Source organism: Syngnathoides biaculeatus, chromosome 11, assembly GCF_019802595.1.
Source record: "Syngnathoides biaculeatus isolate LvHL_M chromosome 11, ASM1980259v1, whole genome shotgun sequence".
Lineage (NCBI taxonomy): Eukaryota > Metazoa > Chordata > Actinopteri > Syngnathiformes > Syngnathidae > Syngnathoides > Syngnathoides biaculeatus.
In genome coordinates this window covers 27,377,536-27,396,423 of record NC_084650.1, presented here as the reverse complement: position 1 = coordinate 27,396,423, position 18,888 = coordinate 27,377,536, and the positions used below count along the sequence as shown (strand labels likewise).

Sequence of the window (18,888 nt, the reverse complement as noted above, 5' to 3'; positions counted from 1 at the left end):
AATAAATCAAACTTTGACAATGTACACCAAGTATGTTTGATTGCAGATCTTTAATTTTCAAACAAATGTAGAACCAGAGTGTACAAAACAGCTGTGGCTCCATCCAGCATGGAGCATCTCCCTGCTGGCAGCTGGAGGTCTTTGATGGAAAGGAGTATGGATTCTGTTTAACGTTTACAGGCCCAGCTTTGTCCTCCTCCAGTGTCTCCTCTTGGAGTTGTACCTGTAGAGCGAAGCAGAACAAAGATTAATGAGCACTTTCTTCTCAGACTCCAACTAATATGAAGACAAATGTGGTTTTAAAGAGTTCCTGTTTCCAATTAACACATTTCACCACATTCTACAACAATGGATTACTGTTTAATGACGGCTATTGGGGAAAAGTTAATTCCAGCATTATCAGCAACAGAATACACAAAAATTACAATAACCCACCACTATATTATTGGTCACTTATTGTAGAGCTAATATTTCACCACAAACTCTCACTTAACAGAATAAGGAGCCTGTGTGTGTTTTTATGGACCGGACACACTCCCTGGCTCAATCGAGGAATAAAAGCCCGCTGTGACAGTGCATCAACATTCTCACACACACACACATTCTGTCCAAGCCACAATGCTGCAAAGGTCAGGATGCATGCAATTTTTTTTAATTCAAATGAACAATGCAACTATAAAAGCATTTGATCCAGCATCACCCCTAGTCAATATCCCTTTAAATGAGGTTTTTGCTTGCACATGGCACAGGAAATGGCAATTTTCAGTGCAATCAGTTAAATAGAAGTAAAACTTTCTACAGAGTTGTCATATGTCACAGATTGTATTTTGTTACAGAAATTACAATGACTTGTTACAGCCTTAAAGGTCAAGTGTCATGAAATGGATGAATTTTAGTATAATATTAATGGAAAAACCCACAGAACACATTCCTTTGTGTTAGCCAAAATGCTGGCTCATTGCATTGCTGGACATTGCTTGAACACTCGGGAGAATGGAATTACCCTCCATAAGTTTGAAAGAGACCCTGATCGTTGTGAAAAATGGATTGCACAGGTGCAGAGGACAAGCGCCTCGTGGGTTCCAAATCACAGGTCGGTGTGTATTCAGCTACTAAAAAAAATAATAGTTTGGGGCAGACCACGTAATCGGTCTCTCATAACGTAACAAAAGATCCACGTACGAAATATGTCGATGTGCGCGTCGTACGGCGGCGAATCTGAAGAACCCAGCCAACAATGCCTCACTCAGCCTTGTTCGCGCAGTAATGCGCCCCGGCTCGAAAGTGTTCATCGCGTATTGCTGTGGCTGTGAACAACCCTCTAAAAGCAGCACGCCTCAGCTCCATTATATGCCACCACGGTGCCAAAAATCAGCCCTGAGGCGCCGCATTCGGCGGCCACAGCTTCTGCGAAAGCTGCGCGTCGGGCTTTGCGGACGGGGGCGGCTCTGAAGAACCCAGCCGAGAATCTGTTACTCAGCCAGGTGCGCGCAGTAAAGCGCCCCGGGTGACTGTGTTGTTCATCATGCTGCGGCGTCTATGAACACCCCCCCTAAAGCAGTACGGCTCGGCTCTGTCATAAGCCACACCGGCCGGCGATGAGCTGCGATGGCTCATCTCGGCCGCGGAAGTGGATCGGACGGGGATGCGGTTTGGCTGTGATCGCATATCATCTGAACATGGCTCGAAACAATAGTGTAATATTGCCCTGAGGGCTCGAAACTATAGTGTAATATAGCCCCGGTAACTTCACTCGGTTGTGTGGTGTTCTCATTTTCGAAAAGACCTTGTTTCAGAAGGGACGTGTTCGTCTCCCATAGTTAGGGTGCACTGCATGTTTTCATTGGCGAATGTCTGGGTGACGTCACTTACAGAGGATGCAGCCAATGTGGCGACCACTTGGATATCGCAGAATGACACTTCTGCAACATTGCGCATGGATGACGCGCTCTCTGCTCACGTTTATTTTTTCGTATGGACATTGAAGTGAATAATGTTATATGTATTTTTCATTACAATATCTATTTTAGAATATTTTAGGGATGACACTTGGGCTTTAACAGCGACTGTGCCAGATATGGGGAGAAGTCTACGATCTTGACAATATTGCGTCCCGATTGAACAGCTGCTATCTGCATACTTTTATTACGCGCCCCCCCCACCTTTCCAGCTGCCAACCCTCAAACATCATGTTTTAAGGGATTGTAAATCATTGATCGCTTAGATAAGGGGTGCCCAGACTTCTTCATCCCAAGATGTACTTTTCAAGCAGCCAGCCTGGGGTTTTATCCACCCATCCATTTTCTTAGCCGCTTATCCTCACAAGGGTAGCAGGGAGTGCTGGAGCCAATCCCAGCTATCAATGGGCAGGAGTTGGGGTACACCTCAAACTGATTGCTAGCCAATCGCAGGGCACATAGAGACAAACAGCCACACTCACAATAACACCTAGGGACAATTTAATGTCCAATTAATGTTGCATGTTTTCGGGATGTGGGAGGAAACCGGAGTGCCCGGAGAAAACCCATGCAGGCAAGGGCGAACGTGCAAACTCCATACAGGGGGGTCAGGGATTGAACCCAGGAACTCAGAACTGTGAGGCCAACGCTTTCCTGCTGAACTACCGTGCTGCCCCTGGGGTTTTATTTCTCTTTATTTCAAGCACTACAACAAGTGACATTCCTATTTCCAATACTGATTCACTGCGATCCTATCATTTACTTAGTAGGCGGGAACTAGACTAGTACATTTTGACCGCTTGATGGGGCCAGAGATTATTATTCCTAATGAGGTGTCGGTATGTACAGTTGACTGAAAGTATGAATAACTTCATGGGGCTTCATCTCACCGCCACTCAAATAGCAAGCACATGGCACTAAATAGAAACCATGGAGTGCTGAGTTCCAATTTTGACATTTGAGATTAATTGATGTGGTGCAACAAGGGTTAAAAAAATACATTAGCAAAAGCGAATTAATCCATAGAAATATATTTGAAAATGGCACACCAAAATCTCATTCTGGTATTTTGATTCTAGCTACAACTGTGTCCACTGTTACATGGTTGATATAAAAAAAAAATATTCCAGCCATTATGTGGTAATGCTCTTGAAAAAATGTTGGCAACACGGAAATTCTGACAAATTGTTCTGAGTGAATTTTTATAGCTTGGCAGCTCTCATACAACAATAATGACCTAGCTAACAGTGTTTCAGCAACAGAGCGTCCTCTTCATCCTCACACTGAGGAAGAGCATGACGAGCTCAGGGGCTGGAAAATAATCTCAGCAGGATTAATGGCAGCACTTCACAGTGATCAAGTGCAGCAATTGCAGACCTGCTTTACTTGAGCGTGCAACTCACCATGATGCAAGGTGTCAATGCCCCATGCAGTTTTGTCAACAATTCCGTCACTGGTCAATCTAACAATTGACCCCTCTGTGGATGTTGCGCAATACGCATCAGTGACCAATCAGAGGCCAGAGATCTGCATAATCTCAGACTCAAATCTCAGACAACGCTGGCTGGATGGTCCAGTATAGCTTCTGTTGGCTAAGAGGTGTAGTCACTGACTTTGTAATAGTGACGACAGGTATCCTGAAAGGCTAGTTGGTGGAGTTCGATTCGTACCCTTTCCAAAACCGAAGACCCAGTACGAAAAATGCCTTTGATGGGTCAAACTTTGTGGAAGACCGCATCATCTACTAAATCCATCTAATATCAACCGGAACACATATGTTTGCACGAAGGTATGCCCTATATTTGATTTTCAATACATGTCTCGAATAAATTAATTCGAAGTTCTTCGCTGGCATAACACTGCTGCGTGTGAACAATTGACACACTTATTCTTTGTTGAGCGATATTTAGCGATGATCGGACTGCACAAACATATTGATTTCTTGCTGGCTCGTGGCCGAAGCTTAACCAGACTGTGTTTGCACGAAGATATGCCCTAAATTTGATTTTTAATACACGTCTCGTATAAATGAATGAGACGTTCTCCGCTAGCATAACATTGCTACGTGTGAACGATTGACACACATATTCTTTGTTGAGCGATATTTAGCGATGATCGGACTGCACAAACGTATCGATTTTTTGCTGGCTCGCGGCCGAAAGTTCACCAGACTGTTTGCACGAAGATATGCCCTAAATTTGATTTTTAATACACGTCTCGTATAAATGAATGAGACATTCTCCGCTAGCATAACATTGCTACGTGTAAATGATTGAATGAAATCAGAAGCATGGAGTCTGTCTCAGTTCAGAATGTATTGTATTTGCCATTTTTACTGTTTGTCTTACGTTAGCGCACGTGGCGTGACGTCACTTCAGGAGGCGTGGTCAAGTGCCCTGTACGGAGGGGTCAATTGCATTTGAGTAACTGATGAAAACTGATGCGATATGAACGCCTTTGACTTTTATGTAGTAAAAGCCAATGTGTGTGGAACTAACCCAAATGACTTGATATTCATGAATAGTAAGTTTCTTTCGGCTTGTCCCTTGAGGGGTCGCCACAGCGTGTCATCTCAAATAAATGTTTCATCATAAAAGGGTTACGGCCGTAACATTTGTCAGATCTTAAAACAACAATTGTCCACAAATCGGTGAATATTCAGTCATATTGTAATATCAGAATGAAGTAATTCCAAGCTTCATACCCAAGCAATGCTAGACAGTCATCACAGGACACCATTAATATACACATGCAGGGGTGGGCTAACCACAGTAGTTTAATCCCAACCCATTGAGGATTATTAATATTATTTTTTATTATTATTGTTCCATTCATGGTGGAGCAGCTGGTAAAGCAATGGCCTCAGAGTTCTGAGGTCCCGGGTTCAATCCCGGCCCCGCCTGTTTTGGAGTTTACGTGTTCTCCTCATGCCTGCGTGGGTTTCCTCCGAGCACTCCGGTTTCCTCCCACATTCCAAAAACATGCAAAATTAATTGGACACTCTAAACTGCCCCTAGCCGTGATTGTGAGTCCGGCTGCTTGTCTCTATGTGCCCTGTGATTGGCTGGCAACCAGTTCAGGGTGTACCCCGGCTCCTGCCCGTTGACAGGTGGGATGGGCTCCAGCGGCTAAGAAAATGGATGTTCCATTCATTTTGCAGTCTTCTCTTTAATATTAGGCACTTTCTATTATATTTCATTATTTTTATTCTCTCATTCAATACTTTGTTCATGTATTTCTGAAGGATACATCCAACAAATTTTATTTATTGGTGAATTGCAATTTGAGAAATAAATTAATTTAGCAATTTTTCCACAACTTGCTAAATTTACGAATTCAACTCCATATATTGTAAATACAAAAAAGAAGCAGTGTGACAATTTTAAGGTTAAGTTTTCTTTTTATCTACCTACTTACTACATAAAATGTAACTATTTTAAGTTTGTTTTCCACATCAAGAAATGAGCTGGCCCATCAAACCATTTAAAAATAAAAAGTCCTTGAGCAATGACTACCCATCGCTGATTTAAGACTAAAAAAAAAAAGCACTAATATTGCAATGTGTGTGAAAAGCAGTTCGTTGGAGACTGTGAGGAGACTTAAGGCAAAAAATTGCCACCCTGCCCATGAACGGGTTAATTGTGACAAGAAGTTGCCTTTAGCCCGAGACAATGTTGAAATTAGGGCACCATATAAAAAAAAGTGTGTGGAATTCAAAGGCCAGCAAGGGGAAAAAAAATAAAACAGCTTCATTCAGTTAATTGGGAACTACCAGTGGAGGATAGTGTATTACTTATCGTGTCTAGCTTTTAATTAACACTAATTTAGCTATTACGTTACTACAAAGACTAAACCATTCCTTTTAGTAAAATTATGATGTGCATGTTGTAAAAGAACGTCTTTAAAAGCGTTCATTTTGCAGCGAGGCGACACAAACAAACGCACTACACTCACCTGATCTTATTGCCAGTCTTCATTCTGGTCCACTGAGGAATAGGCCTGTTTTGCTTCTGCTTTTTGGCCAAGAAGCGCTTGATCCTGAAGGTTTTGTGGGACGACTAAATAATGACAAGACAAAAAGAAATCACTAAGTAAACACAATACTGATACCGGGCCACATGCTAAATCTTATGAGAGCTAGCTACAAAGTTCGCAGCGCCAAATAAATGTATGCACTTTACATTTTAGAAGCAATATAGACATGTACGGCACTACCGATATTTTATATAAATGTTCTGCGGGTACATAAACGAATAGAAAGTATATGTGGACGGATGTTGGATGATTTTTCTAGGTACCATTTCAACCAGAGTCCTTTCAGCCTTACGACAGCGATAGAAGAGGAAGCGTTGTGTCACCTCGACGATTTTAGTCAAGAAGGTACCCAGCCAACAAGCCGTGCCTCTTTTTTGACAGCGACACTACCAGGCCTATATTTGGTACTACAGAATTATTTTCAGCCAATTTGAACCTCTAGAAATCTTTTGGAATTTTTTTTTACTGGTAATTATTGCTTATTGGAAACTTATTACAGTATTCGTACATGATCAATTTTTGTATGTAAATGTGTAAAATATCTGCAGTAATGTGGAAATTTTACCATGTAAAATGTGGAATAATTGTGCTTTTTAGGTGAAAAATAGTTCCCAGGATGTCCTGTATGAGTTTAAATTTGTTTGGAATTTGAAGGAAATTTTTGATTTTGTGTTAGAATTGTGGTGTGGGGGTGGCAAACAGGGGATTATATGAATATTTCAAAGTCTGAAAGCTTAAATGAGTTGAGTAATGTGGAACTAGTTAGGTTTAGGTTTTAGATTTCCATAGGTGTGAATGTGTGAAAGCCATCCAGCCATCTTCTGAGTCGCTTATGCCCACGAGGGTCATAAGAGTGCTGGAGTCTATCCCAGCTATTGTCAAGTAGGACACACAGTACACTCTGAACCGGTTGCCAGCCAATCGCAGGGCAGAGAAATAAACAACCAGTCGCACTCACAATCACACATGGGCAATTTAGAATTTCCAATCAATGCATGTTTTTGGGATGTGGGAGGAAACCGGAGTGCCAGAGAAAACATGCAAACTCCACACAGGCAGGGCCAGCATTTGAACCCCAGGCCTCATAACTGTGAGGCTGAAGCGTTAACCATTTGCCTCACTGTGCCGCCTGAGTGTGAATGGTTGATTACGTGCCCTTCGATAAGCAAAAGACCAGTTCAGGGTGTACCCGGCTTCTCTCCCCAAGTAAGGTAGATAGTTGCACTCAAGCACCTGCCCTTACATTATTTGATTATTTTGAACATTAAAGTGGGGAAACTATTGTATGCAAATACATTAGAGAAGGGGGATAGAATAACACTTTTTTTTTGGTGCTGTTGGGTCACATACAAAAAAAAAAATCTGAATAGGCAAAATTGCAATTGCGTAATTGTGTATGCACAGTTTCACTGCAATCTATTTTGGAATAAAGCTGTAAGAGAAAATGTGAAAATGCACATGCAGGAGTCACAACGGCGATTCAGGAGCACACCATGTGGATGAATGAGCAGTAGACACAAATGCAGTATACATTTAGACTGCTACAAACTAGAGCTGTTTATTACACATCAACGTCATAAGCTTGTCAATGATGTTTACATGGAAGATTTGTGTGAGCAAAAGTAAAAACAGAATGTTTTCACCAGTAGTATGAAAAGGTAAGGTCACTTGGGGGTTTCTGTGCCAAATTTTTACCTTTCCTAAGGAGTGAAACTAAAGACAGTCACTTGAAGGCACTGGGAGGCTCAACCGCGAAAGACAAGTGGGCCTTAAATATCGGAAAGTGGGCCCTGAGACGACAAGGTACTCCGAGTTTAGCTGGCTGTATCCTCCTCCGTCAAACTGAAAAGAAAGCCCTCAGTAGAAATCTCCTCAGTCGTCACCCTTGTCAGCCATTTTTTTCATTTCGGTTTCTGGCTTCCTGTCCATTGAGCTGGCTTCACCACCTCCTCCTCCTCCTGCTGCTGCTGCTGTTGCTGGCCGATTGCGGCTTCTTGCTCCGGGCTGGTACAACTGGATAGCAGGACGATCCTGATAACAAAAAAAATATATATATATATTGTGTGAAATGGACAAATGAATGTTGTTGTTTTAAATTAATAATAAATATAGATATTCGTACTTTGTCACTTGATTGCATAATCAAAGCACATATTTTTACTCATAGTAATACAGATTGAGAATGTTTGAAATTGTATAATTTGGAAAAAGGAAAAATATTTTTATAAGTAATTTTAAAAACTCAGATGAATTAAGAAATTAAATCCAAGATTTAAAAAAATAATTTTGAATTAAAATAAACCCGATGTAATCAATTATTAACGTTTTTTTAAATTTCAATTCAAAATACACTAATAAAACTGCATGAATCACTGAACCAATAAATACAATATATAGTATAATATAATTATGAAAACCAAATTTGTTTGACAGGACTGATGCATTAATGAAATAATGGAAACAAAAAGTTTGATAAATTATTATACAGATGAAAAACGTCACAGATGAATCATCCATCCATTCATTTTCTGAGCCCCTAATCCTCACGAGGTTCACGGGAGTGCCGCAGCCTATCCCAGGAATCTTCGGGCAGGAGGTGGGGTACACCCTGGACCGTGGCCAGCCAATCACAGGGCACATGAAGATAAACAATAGTCGCACTCACAATCACACCTCGGGGCAATTTAGTCTCCAATTAATGGACGCTTTTAAGATGTGGGAGGAAACCGAAGTGCCCGGAGCAAATCCACACAGGCGCAGGGGAGAACATGCAAACTCCACACAGGGGGAGGTCAGGATTTGAACACCAGTCCTCAGAACTGTGAGGCAACGCTCTACAGCTGGGCCACTGTGCCGCCAGGTATATAATTATAGATTATGTTTAAATAAAATAAAATAAAATATATGGTTAAACAAAAATATATTAAACTAACATACGAATTAATTAATTAGTAATCTATGCATATGTATGGGTGTAAAAATCTATAGATAATGAATAGCCGCGTAGATGGCCATGGTTTACTTTATTCCGTAGACGTTCTCGTTTGGCACTGTCGTCCTTCTTGTTGTCTTTGGGCGTCTTCTCCATCTTGTCAGATTCTGAAGCGTTGTCAGGCCGTTTTTTGTCCAGTGGCCGCTCCCTCTCCTTCTTCGAAGGCCCCTCCTCCTCTGCCCACTTCCTACCAATGTTCTCGCCATCGTGCCTCTCCCTCCTCCTGCGTCGCTCCTGCCGCCTCATGCGCTCTCGCTCTCTCTGTTGATGCTCCTTCTCCAGCTCGCGCTCGGCATCATGCTCCCTGAACTCCTTGCAGCCTTCCTCGTCAACCCTTTACGAGTAAATCAAGTTATTTTTCCTTCACTAAAACATGGGTTATGTTGGAGTGTATGAAATAAAATAATGTGAGGCTAAAGAAAAATAATGTTGGGTGGATAGAATTAGACTAAGTTCAATTCAATGAAAAATTTGACAATACTATGGGAAGCAAAAGTATTTTTTTTACCGTGCAACTGGAAATTTTGAGCAAAACAAAGTGTAGGTAAAATAAAATGTTGGTGTGTAAAATACCTTCTTGATATAAAATATTGTCAATTATGACATACTTCTTTGTCCGCTCCTCCTTGCTGTCACTGTTTTGTCGTCGTTTGTGGTCCGAGATTCTGCTTTCCTCTTTGCAAGGCCTCTCGGTTTTTTTAAACTTCTCCCTACTTTTGTCCAAGTCGGGATCATCTCCTCTGTCTGGCTTCTTAAGCAGCTGCATGATGGAAAAAATAAATGCGATATCATTCTATGACGTGTGAAGAGATTTTCAAAAGAGTGACAAGTTTAATTTGTTCGGTTGTATCTCAATTTACACATACAGTGGAACCTCGCGTTGCGAATAACTCGGTTTACAAATAGTTCAGATTATGGTTACCCACGAGGTGTTATAAAATTAGCACAGGTCACAAACTGTTAATATTATTATCATTATCTGTACTTTAAATTTTGAATCTGACCTGCTTATATTGACACTTTTTTAAAATGCCCTATAATACATAAAACAAAAACAAAAATATTTTATGTATAACAAACTCTGATTCTGAAGTTTGCCACAAACAGGTCATGTCATATCATCGAGTAACCCTTTCATACACTCTAAACCACGTGTTGTAACCAGTGTGTTCAAGTGTACTCAATTGGACACAATAATTGTGCACTTAAGGTACTTTTGGAGGAAGTTTAAGATTTTCAAGTGAAATATGGTACATATCATACACGGGTATATTAATACTGCATCCATTATTCACAGATTTTGCTCATGTATAGTGCGCATTGCTCCCCTATAAAAGAATTGTCAATAGTGCACATTATACATAACAATAGGGGAAAATGAAAAAAAAATGAACTTCATATTTTATCAATCTATGCTGTCATCTAGAGATTCTGTTTAATTTAATGAAAATGCTTTTCTAAAAATGCTTGGCAGTTTAATTTGAAGACCATTAAAATTAAATGAAATGTGTTTCACCTGGCCCATCATGTTTTCTTCAGAGAATTTCAACCATTTACAAAACATGAATGAGCACAGCGGTGGTTTCTCATTTCCTAAATAGAAGTAGGGCTGTTAATTTCAAAATAAGAACAGATAAATAAGATGTAATTAGTGTTCAAATGAAGTGCTTAATTTCAAAATAATCCTTTAAAAATATTATACATGGGTGTGCATTATACACAAGAAATTATGGTAATTGGAAGTCTATAAATGTTTACTGTTGTACTTGCGTACATTTCTGCATCTGCACTTTTTTTTTTTAACTTAAGTACAGGAATTAATCAGTATTTTTACCAGTTTTTCTTTACACCAGTATCTATACTTCTACTTAAGTAAAGAGTGAGTACTTTTGCCATCTGCGCAATCAATTTACTTTGATTTTTGGCTCATCTTTGACTTGGTCCTTCTCATTCTCTGGCATTTTATCCAGTTTCTTAATCTTCTCAGCTCCTTTGCGCTTACGTCGCTCCTCCTCGCGCCACTTGCGGCGCTCCTCGTCACGGAGGCGCTTTCGTTCCAGCTCCCGCCGTCTTCTCTCCTCTTTCTTCTCCTCCCTGATTCTCTAAGGAGAGAATACGAATCTATCTCTTGTCATTCAATTCATCTCACTGGTGTGTGCCTGCCCTACCTGTTTATTCTTCAGAAAATCCAGCAGGGGAGTTGTTCTTTTAGCTTCAACAAAAGTAAAGGTTGCATTTAGTACAAAGAACAAAGAGTATGAACTACTTTAATGTAACGTTGTGCAATATGGCCGTAAAAAAAAAAAAAAAAAAAAATCTCACAAAACTTAATCGATTTCTATCCCCTTGGCTAATAATAAACAATAACATTTTTAAAACCAAGTTTTATTTTTAAATGTCACCCCTTCTGTGATTTGCTTCATTCCTGCTAGTCCTGATAACAAACAAGCATTGAAACAGTACCCCCACCCAATATTAGCATGCACCACTTTCTACACAATGCTTTTTTGTGTGTGTACAGATAATGCGAAAACAACTGCCTTCCCTTGAAAAGATTAAAATATTATAATCACTACTTTTCCAAAATAAAAATGGGCAACATGTTTTTGTCGATGTTCAGCATGTTTGACTCAGATCACCTTCCATCGGGCTCCTTTGAAAAATGTCAAATGGAATCGATTTAAAAAAAAAAAAGTCATTAGGTGTGGGCGAAATTGGCAAAAAATACATATATAAATAAGAAACAAAGTAAATATAAATAAAAAATAAAATGTAAAAAAATAAAACCTTGTACATGAGTATCGTACTGCAATATTTGAGAATTAATTTGCAGTGTGGGCCTGGTCCTTTACTTAGCTCCCTTAGTTCTGAAGTTGCTGCAGTCCCTCCTAAACAAGGCTCGGTCTCAATCTACTCGAAAAGTTTATGTGGCTGTGATTTCAGTCCGACATATTGGGGTAGACAGTGGCACCACAGTGGGGAGCCACAGCCTGGTGTCATCTTTTCTGAAGGAGGCTATTAGGCCTCACCCTCCGAGGTCTCTGCAAACCCCAGCATGGGACCTCCATTTGACGCTGGGAGGTCTGTGAGCAGCCTCCTTTTGAGCTCTGGCAGGTGCAGGGATAAAGTGGGTGTCTCCAGTGTCACTCTATGCCCGCGGCCACGCGACATTCTCGGTATCCAAACTCAAACTGCATGTGTGAGGAGAACATTCAGTGCTTTCAACAACAGCTTCTGGTCGTCGTTCTGCATTTTGAAAGAACTGTAATTACATACATAACTTTCATTTGCTTTCCTTGCACTTACGGTAAGACACATTATTGAATCATGCCGATTGTGAGAATGTGGACTTTCATGTGCTTCTTACTATCTCTCTTCCTCCAATGCCATCTATGCACCCGTTCAGCTGTTTTCTGATCGAGACGGTATGAATACTCCATGATGTGAAATTGCAGTTAATGCAATGTTCACAATTATTTTGAAGGTGATATATATTGCCCACCCCAGTAGTCATGGGAATGGTCAAAAAAGTAGCTAAAGAGAGCAAAAAAAAATCTCCAACTCGGATACATCGACTGCTTTTGAAAACTAGCTTCTTTGTTAACAGCCATGATGTTTGTGGAACCAGCGCATGTCAGCAAAATCATCCTGACAAAATCAAATTAATCATTAAAATCAATTCATCGGCCAGCCTTATTTTAACAATTATTTATTTACCTACTAGCTCCTTCGACCTGGCTTCAATCTCTTCTAGCAGAGTCTCAGGTGTGGATGTCAACTTCTCATTGTCACCTGTGTAATACTCCAAGAACTTCTTATAATCAGGATCTAGAAACACATGTACACATAAACAATACATAATATTGTAAAACGTTAAGAATATAATGTTGTTTTTTTCTTTTCAGAGATTACTAAACAGGAGTCACTGTGGATAATCTGCCTCACACTTCTGAGGACCCATGTTCAATTGTGTGGAGTTTGCATGTTCTCCCCGTGCCTGCGTGGGTTTTCTCCGAGTATCCGGTTTCCTCCCACATCCCAAAAACATGAATATTAGGTAGACTGAAACTCTAAAGTGCCTGTAAGTGCAAATGATAGATTTTTTTTATGTGCTGGTGATTAGCTGGTGACCAATTTAGAGGGTACCCCACTATTGCTTAGTGTCAGTTGATATAGGCTCCAGCATGGCTTGAGAGGAAAGCGGTGAGGAAATTGGATGGATGGGTTGACTAAACATTCAGCGAGTGACAATGACCCACAAATGTTTTTAGTGCGTCGCTGATGGTGTTGTGGTGCATTTGCATGACTGCGATCCAAGCATCATGGGTGCAGTTCCTACTCAGTGATGGTATGACGGTGAGGGTAGATTGTTGTTTGTCTATATGTGCCCTGCAGCTGACTGGTGACCAATCCAGTCTGGTATCATTTGCCCAAAATTAGCTGGGATAGACTCCAGCCCTCTATGACCTTGGACAAGATATGTGGTAGCCTTTGGAAATTTGATGTTGGATGTTCTTGTTGTACCAAATATATTTAACATGAGTGCTAAAGTACCAGAGAATGGCCATCAAATCTTTTAGATACCCAAAATACAGCACTGTTTGCTGAAAAGATGACATTTTGTTGTTCTGTGTGTTAAGGAACGTTACAAATAACTAAACATTTGTGAGTGTAAAAAGGGATTAATGAAAGTGTGTAAATGTAAGAAATACAAGGCTTTCCATTAATTAAAAAAAAAAAAGAAAAGGAAAAAAAACACACCGTCACTAATGGTTCCACACTTGGTATCCTTTTTCTTGCTTCTTTTCTTGGATGTCTTTTGAAAAGGTGCAAATTCCACAATGGCAGGGTACTCTTGTCCTTTTGGAAACAAATGTACACAACTAAGGCATTGAAGAGACGTTCTCTTTAATTGTAAACGTCAGGATATGTTTTATTACCTCTGTTGTCAATGAACACGTAGCCGTCAAAGCGATCTCTGAACAGGACGATATCCTCTTGGTTTTTGAAGTTGATGTAGGCCCTCGCAAAGAGGTGAGGATACAGGCTGAGAGAAGTAATTAAAGGAAACATATTACGCTTTTGTCCACAGTTTAAAAGATTTCTCAGATTTAATTCGGTCAAAATACCCCAAGGAAAAAATAATATAGCAAATATTCAGCCTCTTTGCAGAGACAAAATGTTGTTTTGGGGGGGCAGTTGTGATGCTTGACAACCGATGATGGAGCTCACGGATTGCGGCAACTCTCGCGCCAGTTTCTAGCCAAGAGTGAGAGGAAAAAGAGCAAGTACCCAGAACATAAAAGTAGGACATTTTGAAATGAAGTTAAAAAAAAAAAAAAAAAAGGAAAAAAATTGTATGTATTTTTTTTTTAAAGAAAAATAGCACTAAAACATTGTGATGTATAAAAGCGGGTCACTCGTATTTCAAGTCATAGGCATATAAAGTTGTTGTAAATTACTATTCTCACCATTCAGAAAGGATCCCTCAAAGAAACGTTTGGAAATGCGCAGCATAAAAAGGATTTAATTAAAGATAGTTGGCCACACCGTAGATCAGATGGTAAAGCATTGGCCTCGCAGTTGTGAAGACCCGGGTTTGATCCCAGCCCTGCCTGTGTGGAGTTTGCATGTTCTTCCCGTGCCTGCGTGGGTTTTCACCGGGCACTCCGGTTTCTTCCCACATCCCAAAAACATACAACATTAATTGGACACTCTAAATTGCCCCTAAGTGTGATTGTGAGTTTGTCTGTATGTGCCCTGCGAGTGGCTGGCGACCAGTTCACGGTGTACCCCGCCTCCTGCCCATTGACAGCTGGGATTGGCACCAGCACCCCCACGACCCTCGTGAGGTATAAGCGGCTAATAAAATGGATGGATGGATACATTTGATAGGAGGGTAGGCGCCAAAAGACCCATCTGTTTGTATACAAATAATTCAAAAGTCAATTGTTATGATGATGTTGCAAGCTCACCTGGTGTCATTGGAGAAGAACTCAAGGTAGTCCACTTCGGGAAGAGGTTGCAGTTGTTCCTCCAGCTCCTCCTTAGTGAGATTTGGTGGCAGCCTTCTGATCACAATCTACAATTGGATTGTTATTCCTCAGATAGTACAGAGCAACGGAACAAACAGGGTGACTATTTACACTGTCATTTCAATCACCAAAGAGTAAATGGACTGCACTTATTGTTGCGCTTTACTGACAGCATCACAGCGCCCACATGCTTTACAAAGCCTCACATTCACCCAATCACACTCATATTCATACACTAATGGGCAGCTGTTGCCATCCAAGGCGCTGCCAGGCCCACAGGAATCAAACTCTACACCCTTGCCATTGTCATCAAGAGTGGATGGGAGTTCACCCAACCAGTCTACATGTGTTTTGTGGACTTGGAGAAGACCTTCAACTGTTCTCCTTGTGGGATTTCATGGGGCTACTTCAGGAGTATTGGGTACCAGACTCTCTGGTACGGGCTGTCCAGTCCCTGTTCAACCAGTTTCAGAGTTTAGTCCGCACTGCTGGAAGTAGGTCTGACTCGTTTCCAGTAACGATTGGACCAAGACTCCCCTATGCCACCGATTCTCTATATAACTTTTTTGGACAGAATTTCAATGTGCAGCAGAGGTGTAGATGGGGTCCGTCCGGTTTGGAGAACTCAGTATTGAATGGCTGCTTTTTGCAGATGGTGTGATTCTTTTAACTTCATCAAGTCGTGATCGGAAACTCTCACCGGAGCAGTTCGCATCAGTGTGAAGCACCTGCGATGAAAATCAGCACCTCCAAATCTGAGACTACGAATCTCAGATGTAAAAGTGTGTTTTAGCGTGTGTGGACTTATGCACATACATACATAAACATACACACAAAATCCCAATTCTCAGTTCTAAGTACGTAAGTATGATGCATATATATATATATATATATATATATATATAATAGCTAGATGTAATATGGACTGCATTAGGTATGACCCCTTATACCAAACCCAAACGTATTTTTAGAGCACCTAGCTTAGCAACTCGAGTTTTACCTTTGTCATGGTCTCTTTCTTTTCCTTCGACTTCTCCGTCCGATCCAAATCTTCACACATTATTTCCACCCTCCTCTCCCGAGGTCGGGTGTTTTCTTTGTCTTCCTTCATGTTCTTGAAGAGTTGCTTTTCAAATGAATGTCATTCCTCGGACGTGTTTACTATAAAAAACAAAACAAAAAACAACTCAGTCGAAGTGAGCGACAACCGGTGCGTAGGAAACGAAGTACGCATGCGCAACTTTCAACTTCCAACCTGCCGCAGTACTGAAAAAATCCTAATGGGGGCGCTGTAGGGAAGGCACACGTTAAACGTCTGTTCTGTTAATGCTGAATAAAATATACGATTTCAAAGACCTTGGGTCATTAACTTTTAGCCACTGGGTGTGTCTTGTAGAAACGTTAAATAATGTAAAAAAAAAATAATAATATTTTCCTCATAAGTGATACAACTTTTTGTAACCCCAGACTTCCGTGGAATCAGCAAGCGCCATAGATATTCAAGCATAGATATATTCTACTTGACGTGCCTAAATAACGACGATGTTGGGGAGGTTGATGTTCCCGTAGAAGGCAATGCATTGACGCTGAAATAAAGTTGTAACTTGCTTATTCCTCAATCAATTTTCATGAAAATGTTTTGACAACGCCAGGAGGTATGCTAATTAAGATATTGCAAACGCATTAAGAACATACTGTGTGCTGTCAAAACTATATGGTATGAAAACGACTCATAGTTCCCTAGTCGTAATTATACGTCATTTTACGCAGTTGTATTCAGCACAATGTACAAGTATCGTTGGTCTTCTAGTTTTCTTGTCATACACTGCAGCGAATCCTCTGCCGACTTCGACCTTCCCATCATGGAGTCAAAGTAGGCACGGAAATCTAAAGTAATGTGCGTGTAATACAGGATCCACCGCTACAAATGCGTGACAACGCCATCTTGTTAGCCTGCCTAGCAAACTAAACGGGTGGCCATTCAAGATCATTGTTTTTCCCGACGGTTGACCGTTTGCTGCAATCATGTGGTATGAAATTCTGCCCGGCCTTGGCATCATGACGGTGTGTCTAATCATTCCCGGCGTTGCCACCGCACAGATCCACAAGTTTACCAATGGTGGAAAGGTAAGGTCATGTTAACGCCGCAACATGATAACTTATGTTAACAAGAAATGTGTAAATGTCTTGTTCCAAACGACTACCGTCGGTATTTTCACGTCCACACAGGAAAAAAGAGTCGCGATGGTTCCCTGGCAATGGTACCTGATGGAAAGAGACAAGCGAGTGTCGGGAACGGGACGCTATTTTGACTCCAAGGTGAACGTCTGTGAAAATATGTCGGTCGCATGCAAGACCTTGTTTATTGACCGCTTGAAACCGTTACAGACTCACTATAATCACATCATTACTTTATCACTAAACACTGCTTAACAATGATTGTTTCTATCCTTCTGCAGGGACTCGAGAACATCCACTGACAACGAAGAAGAAAGTTAGTTGTACATTTAAAAAATAAATCAAAAACAAAACACTTCTATTGGACATTCATTTGTGCACGTCAATTAAATTGTTTCAGACTCTTCGGGTTTGGTTGTTTTGTGTATATTTAGCACTCGTTGAATTATGCTGTGTTTATCATCTGTCGAGTGAAGGTAAATATTTAGAACAAAACAAAAACCTAGCTCTGTGACAATAAAAAGTCATATTTCCTCATATACATCAGGAAAGATCTGCACCTGCCCCCAAAGGTTTGTAATTGCCTACAGGTGGCAGAGCATGACTAATGAAAGTTGCATCGAAAGATGGCCTAAAACCATAAACAAAATTTGACATGCTCTAAATGCTAACATCTTGCATTCACTCTCTTATCACCTGATTTAAATGTTTATCAAATAATAGGATAGAGCTTAAGTATTAATGATATGAAGGTGCATAAATTACTATTGATTAATTGGGATTTTAAATAAACCCCATATTTACATTCCAATAACATAACCAGAAATACCAGGGGACCGCTGCGCTCCAAGTATGAGTTGGTTTATAGCAGTGTTTATAACTGGGGGGCGGGGTGCAGGTTGTTTCACAACCCTACCCCCAGAACCTAAATTGTCTGCACTAGCACCAATGTTCCCTCCAATTTTTTTTGTCCGAACAAACACACTAAAGCCCTGAACAGTCCCTTTTGACCATTTTTATTTGCGTATGGCTTACAGATGCATATTAGCAGCAATGCTATAATGGATGGGTTTCCAATTACGCCATCTTGTGCGTCATAAAGGTCAACAAATACTGGTTATAGGTGAAGCGTGAAGGTATTTTCTATCGTTAATTTATCCGATTAGTCTAAGCACTGTGGTGATGTCATTGGAAACCCATCCATACAGCATGTTTTATGTATGAGCAATATTCATCAGTGTGCACTGTCCACATAAAAAGTATAACTAATAAACACTTGAAATCAAGTGTTTTCTTTCATCATGCCATGTGTGCTCATTTGGTCTTGATTTCACTCAAGTTAGGGCAGTGGCTCAGAATTGGATTCTTGTTTGAGCGGCTGAAATATGTCAGGATGTGGCAAGTTTAGTGTTGCTTGACAAAGTGGCATCCATTTTTCAGGTTGTCGTAGTGACAGATTGAATTGTTAAGGTAATGTCGTCAGGACATTCAGCGGACACACGCAAACCATTTGAAAGTAGAGACAAAATCTTCATCAAGGCTCATTTAACAGAGCTTTTTTTTTTTTTTTTAAATCATTAAATTTGTCAGGGTTGTAAACTCCACTTCTCTGTGGTGTCAATTTACAAAACTTATTTTTACTCTTCAGGACTCATTTATGATGAACTGAAATGATTAGCTACATCTAGGA

The 18,888-nt window shown here is 40.5% G+C and overlaps 3 protein-coding genes across 3 annotated transcripts; 1 reads left to right on the top strand and 2 right to left on the bottom strand.

The window, feature by feature from the left end:
• Positions 1-31: 31 nt before the first annotated feature.
• Positions 32-6,389, bottom strand: rpl39 (ribosomal protein L39). Its single transcript, XM_061834768.1, has 3 exons — positions 6,257-6,389; positions 5,913-6,016; positions 32-223 (listed from the first exon to the last, which is right to left on the bottom strand). Exons 1-3 carry the CDS (start codon positions 6,257-6,259, stop codon positions 175-177), a joined length of 156 nt encoding a protein of 51 aa, XP_061690752.1. The 5' UTR covers positions 6,260-6,389; the 3' UTR covers positions 32-174.
• Positions 6,390-7,529: 1,140 nt separating this feature from the next.
• upf3b (UPF3B regulator of nonsense mediated mRNA decay) lies at positions 7,530-17,243 on the bottom strand. The gene is made up of 11 exons (XM_061835420.1): positions 17,225-17,243; positions 16,021-16,181; positions 14,961-15,067; positions 13,926-14,032; positions 13,747-13,845; positions 12,703-12,813; positions 11,154-11,197; positions 10,899-11,087; positions 9,594-9,745; positions 9,016-9,319; positions 7,530-8,024 (listed from the first exon to the last, which is right to left on the bottom strand). The coding sequence occupies exons 2-11, from the start codon at positions 16,129-16,131 to the stop codon at positions 7,866-7,868; spliced, it is 1,383 nt and encodes a 460-aa protein (XP_061691404.1). The 5' UTR covers positions 16,132-16,181; positions 17,225-17,243; the 3' UTR covers positions 7,530-7,865.
• On the top strand, positions 16,572-17,604 carry ndufa1 (NADH:ubiquinone oxidoreductase subunit A1). The gene is made up of 3 exons (XM_061835421.1): positions 16,572-17,147; positions 17,250-17,339; positions 17,480-17,604. Exons 1-3 carry the CDS (start codon positions 17,046-17,048, stop codon positions 17,498-17,500), a joined length of 213 nt encoding a protein of 70 aa, XP_061691405.1. The 5' UTR covers positions 16,572-17,045; the 3' UTR covers positions 17,501-17,604.
• The last annotated feature ends 1,284 nt before the right edge of the window (positions 17,605-18,888 follow it).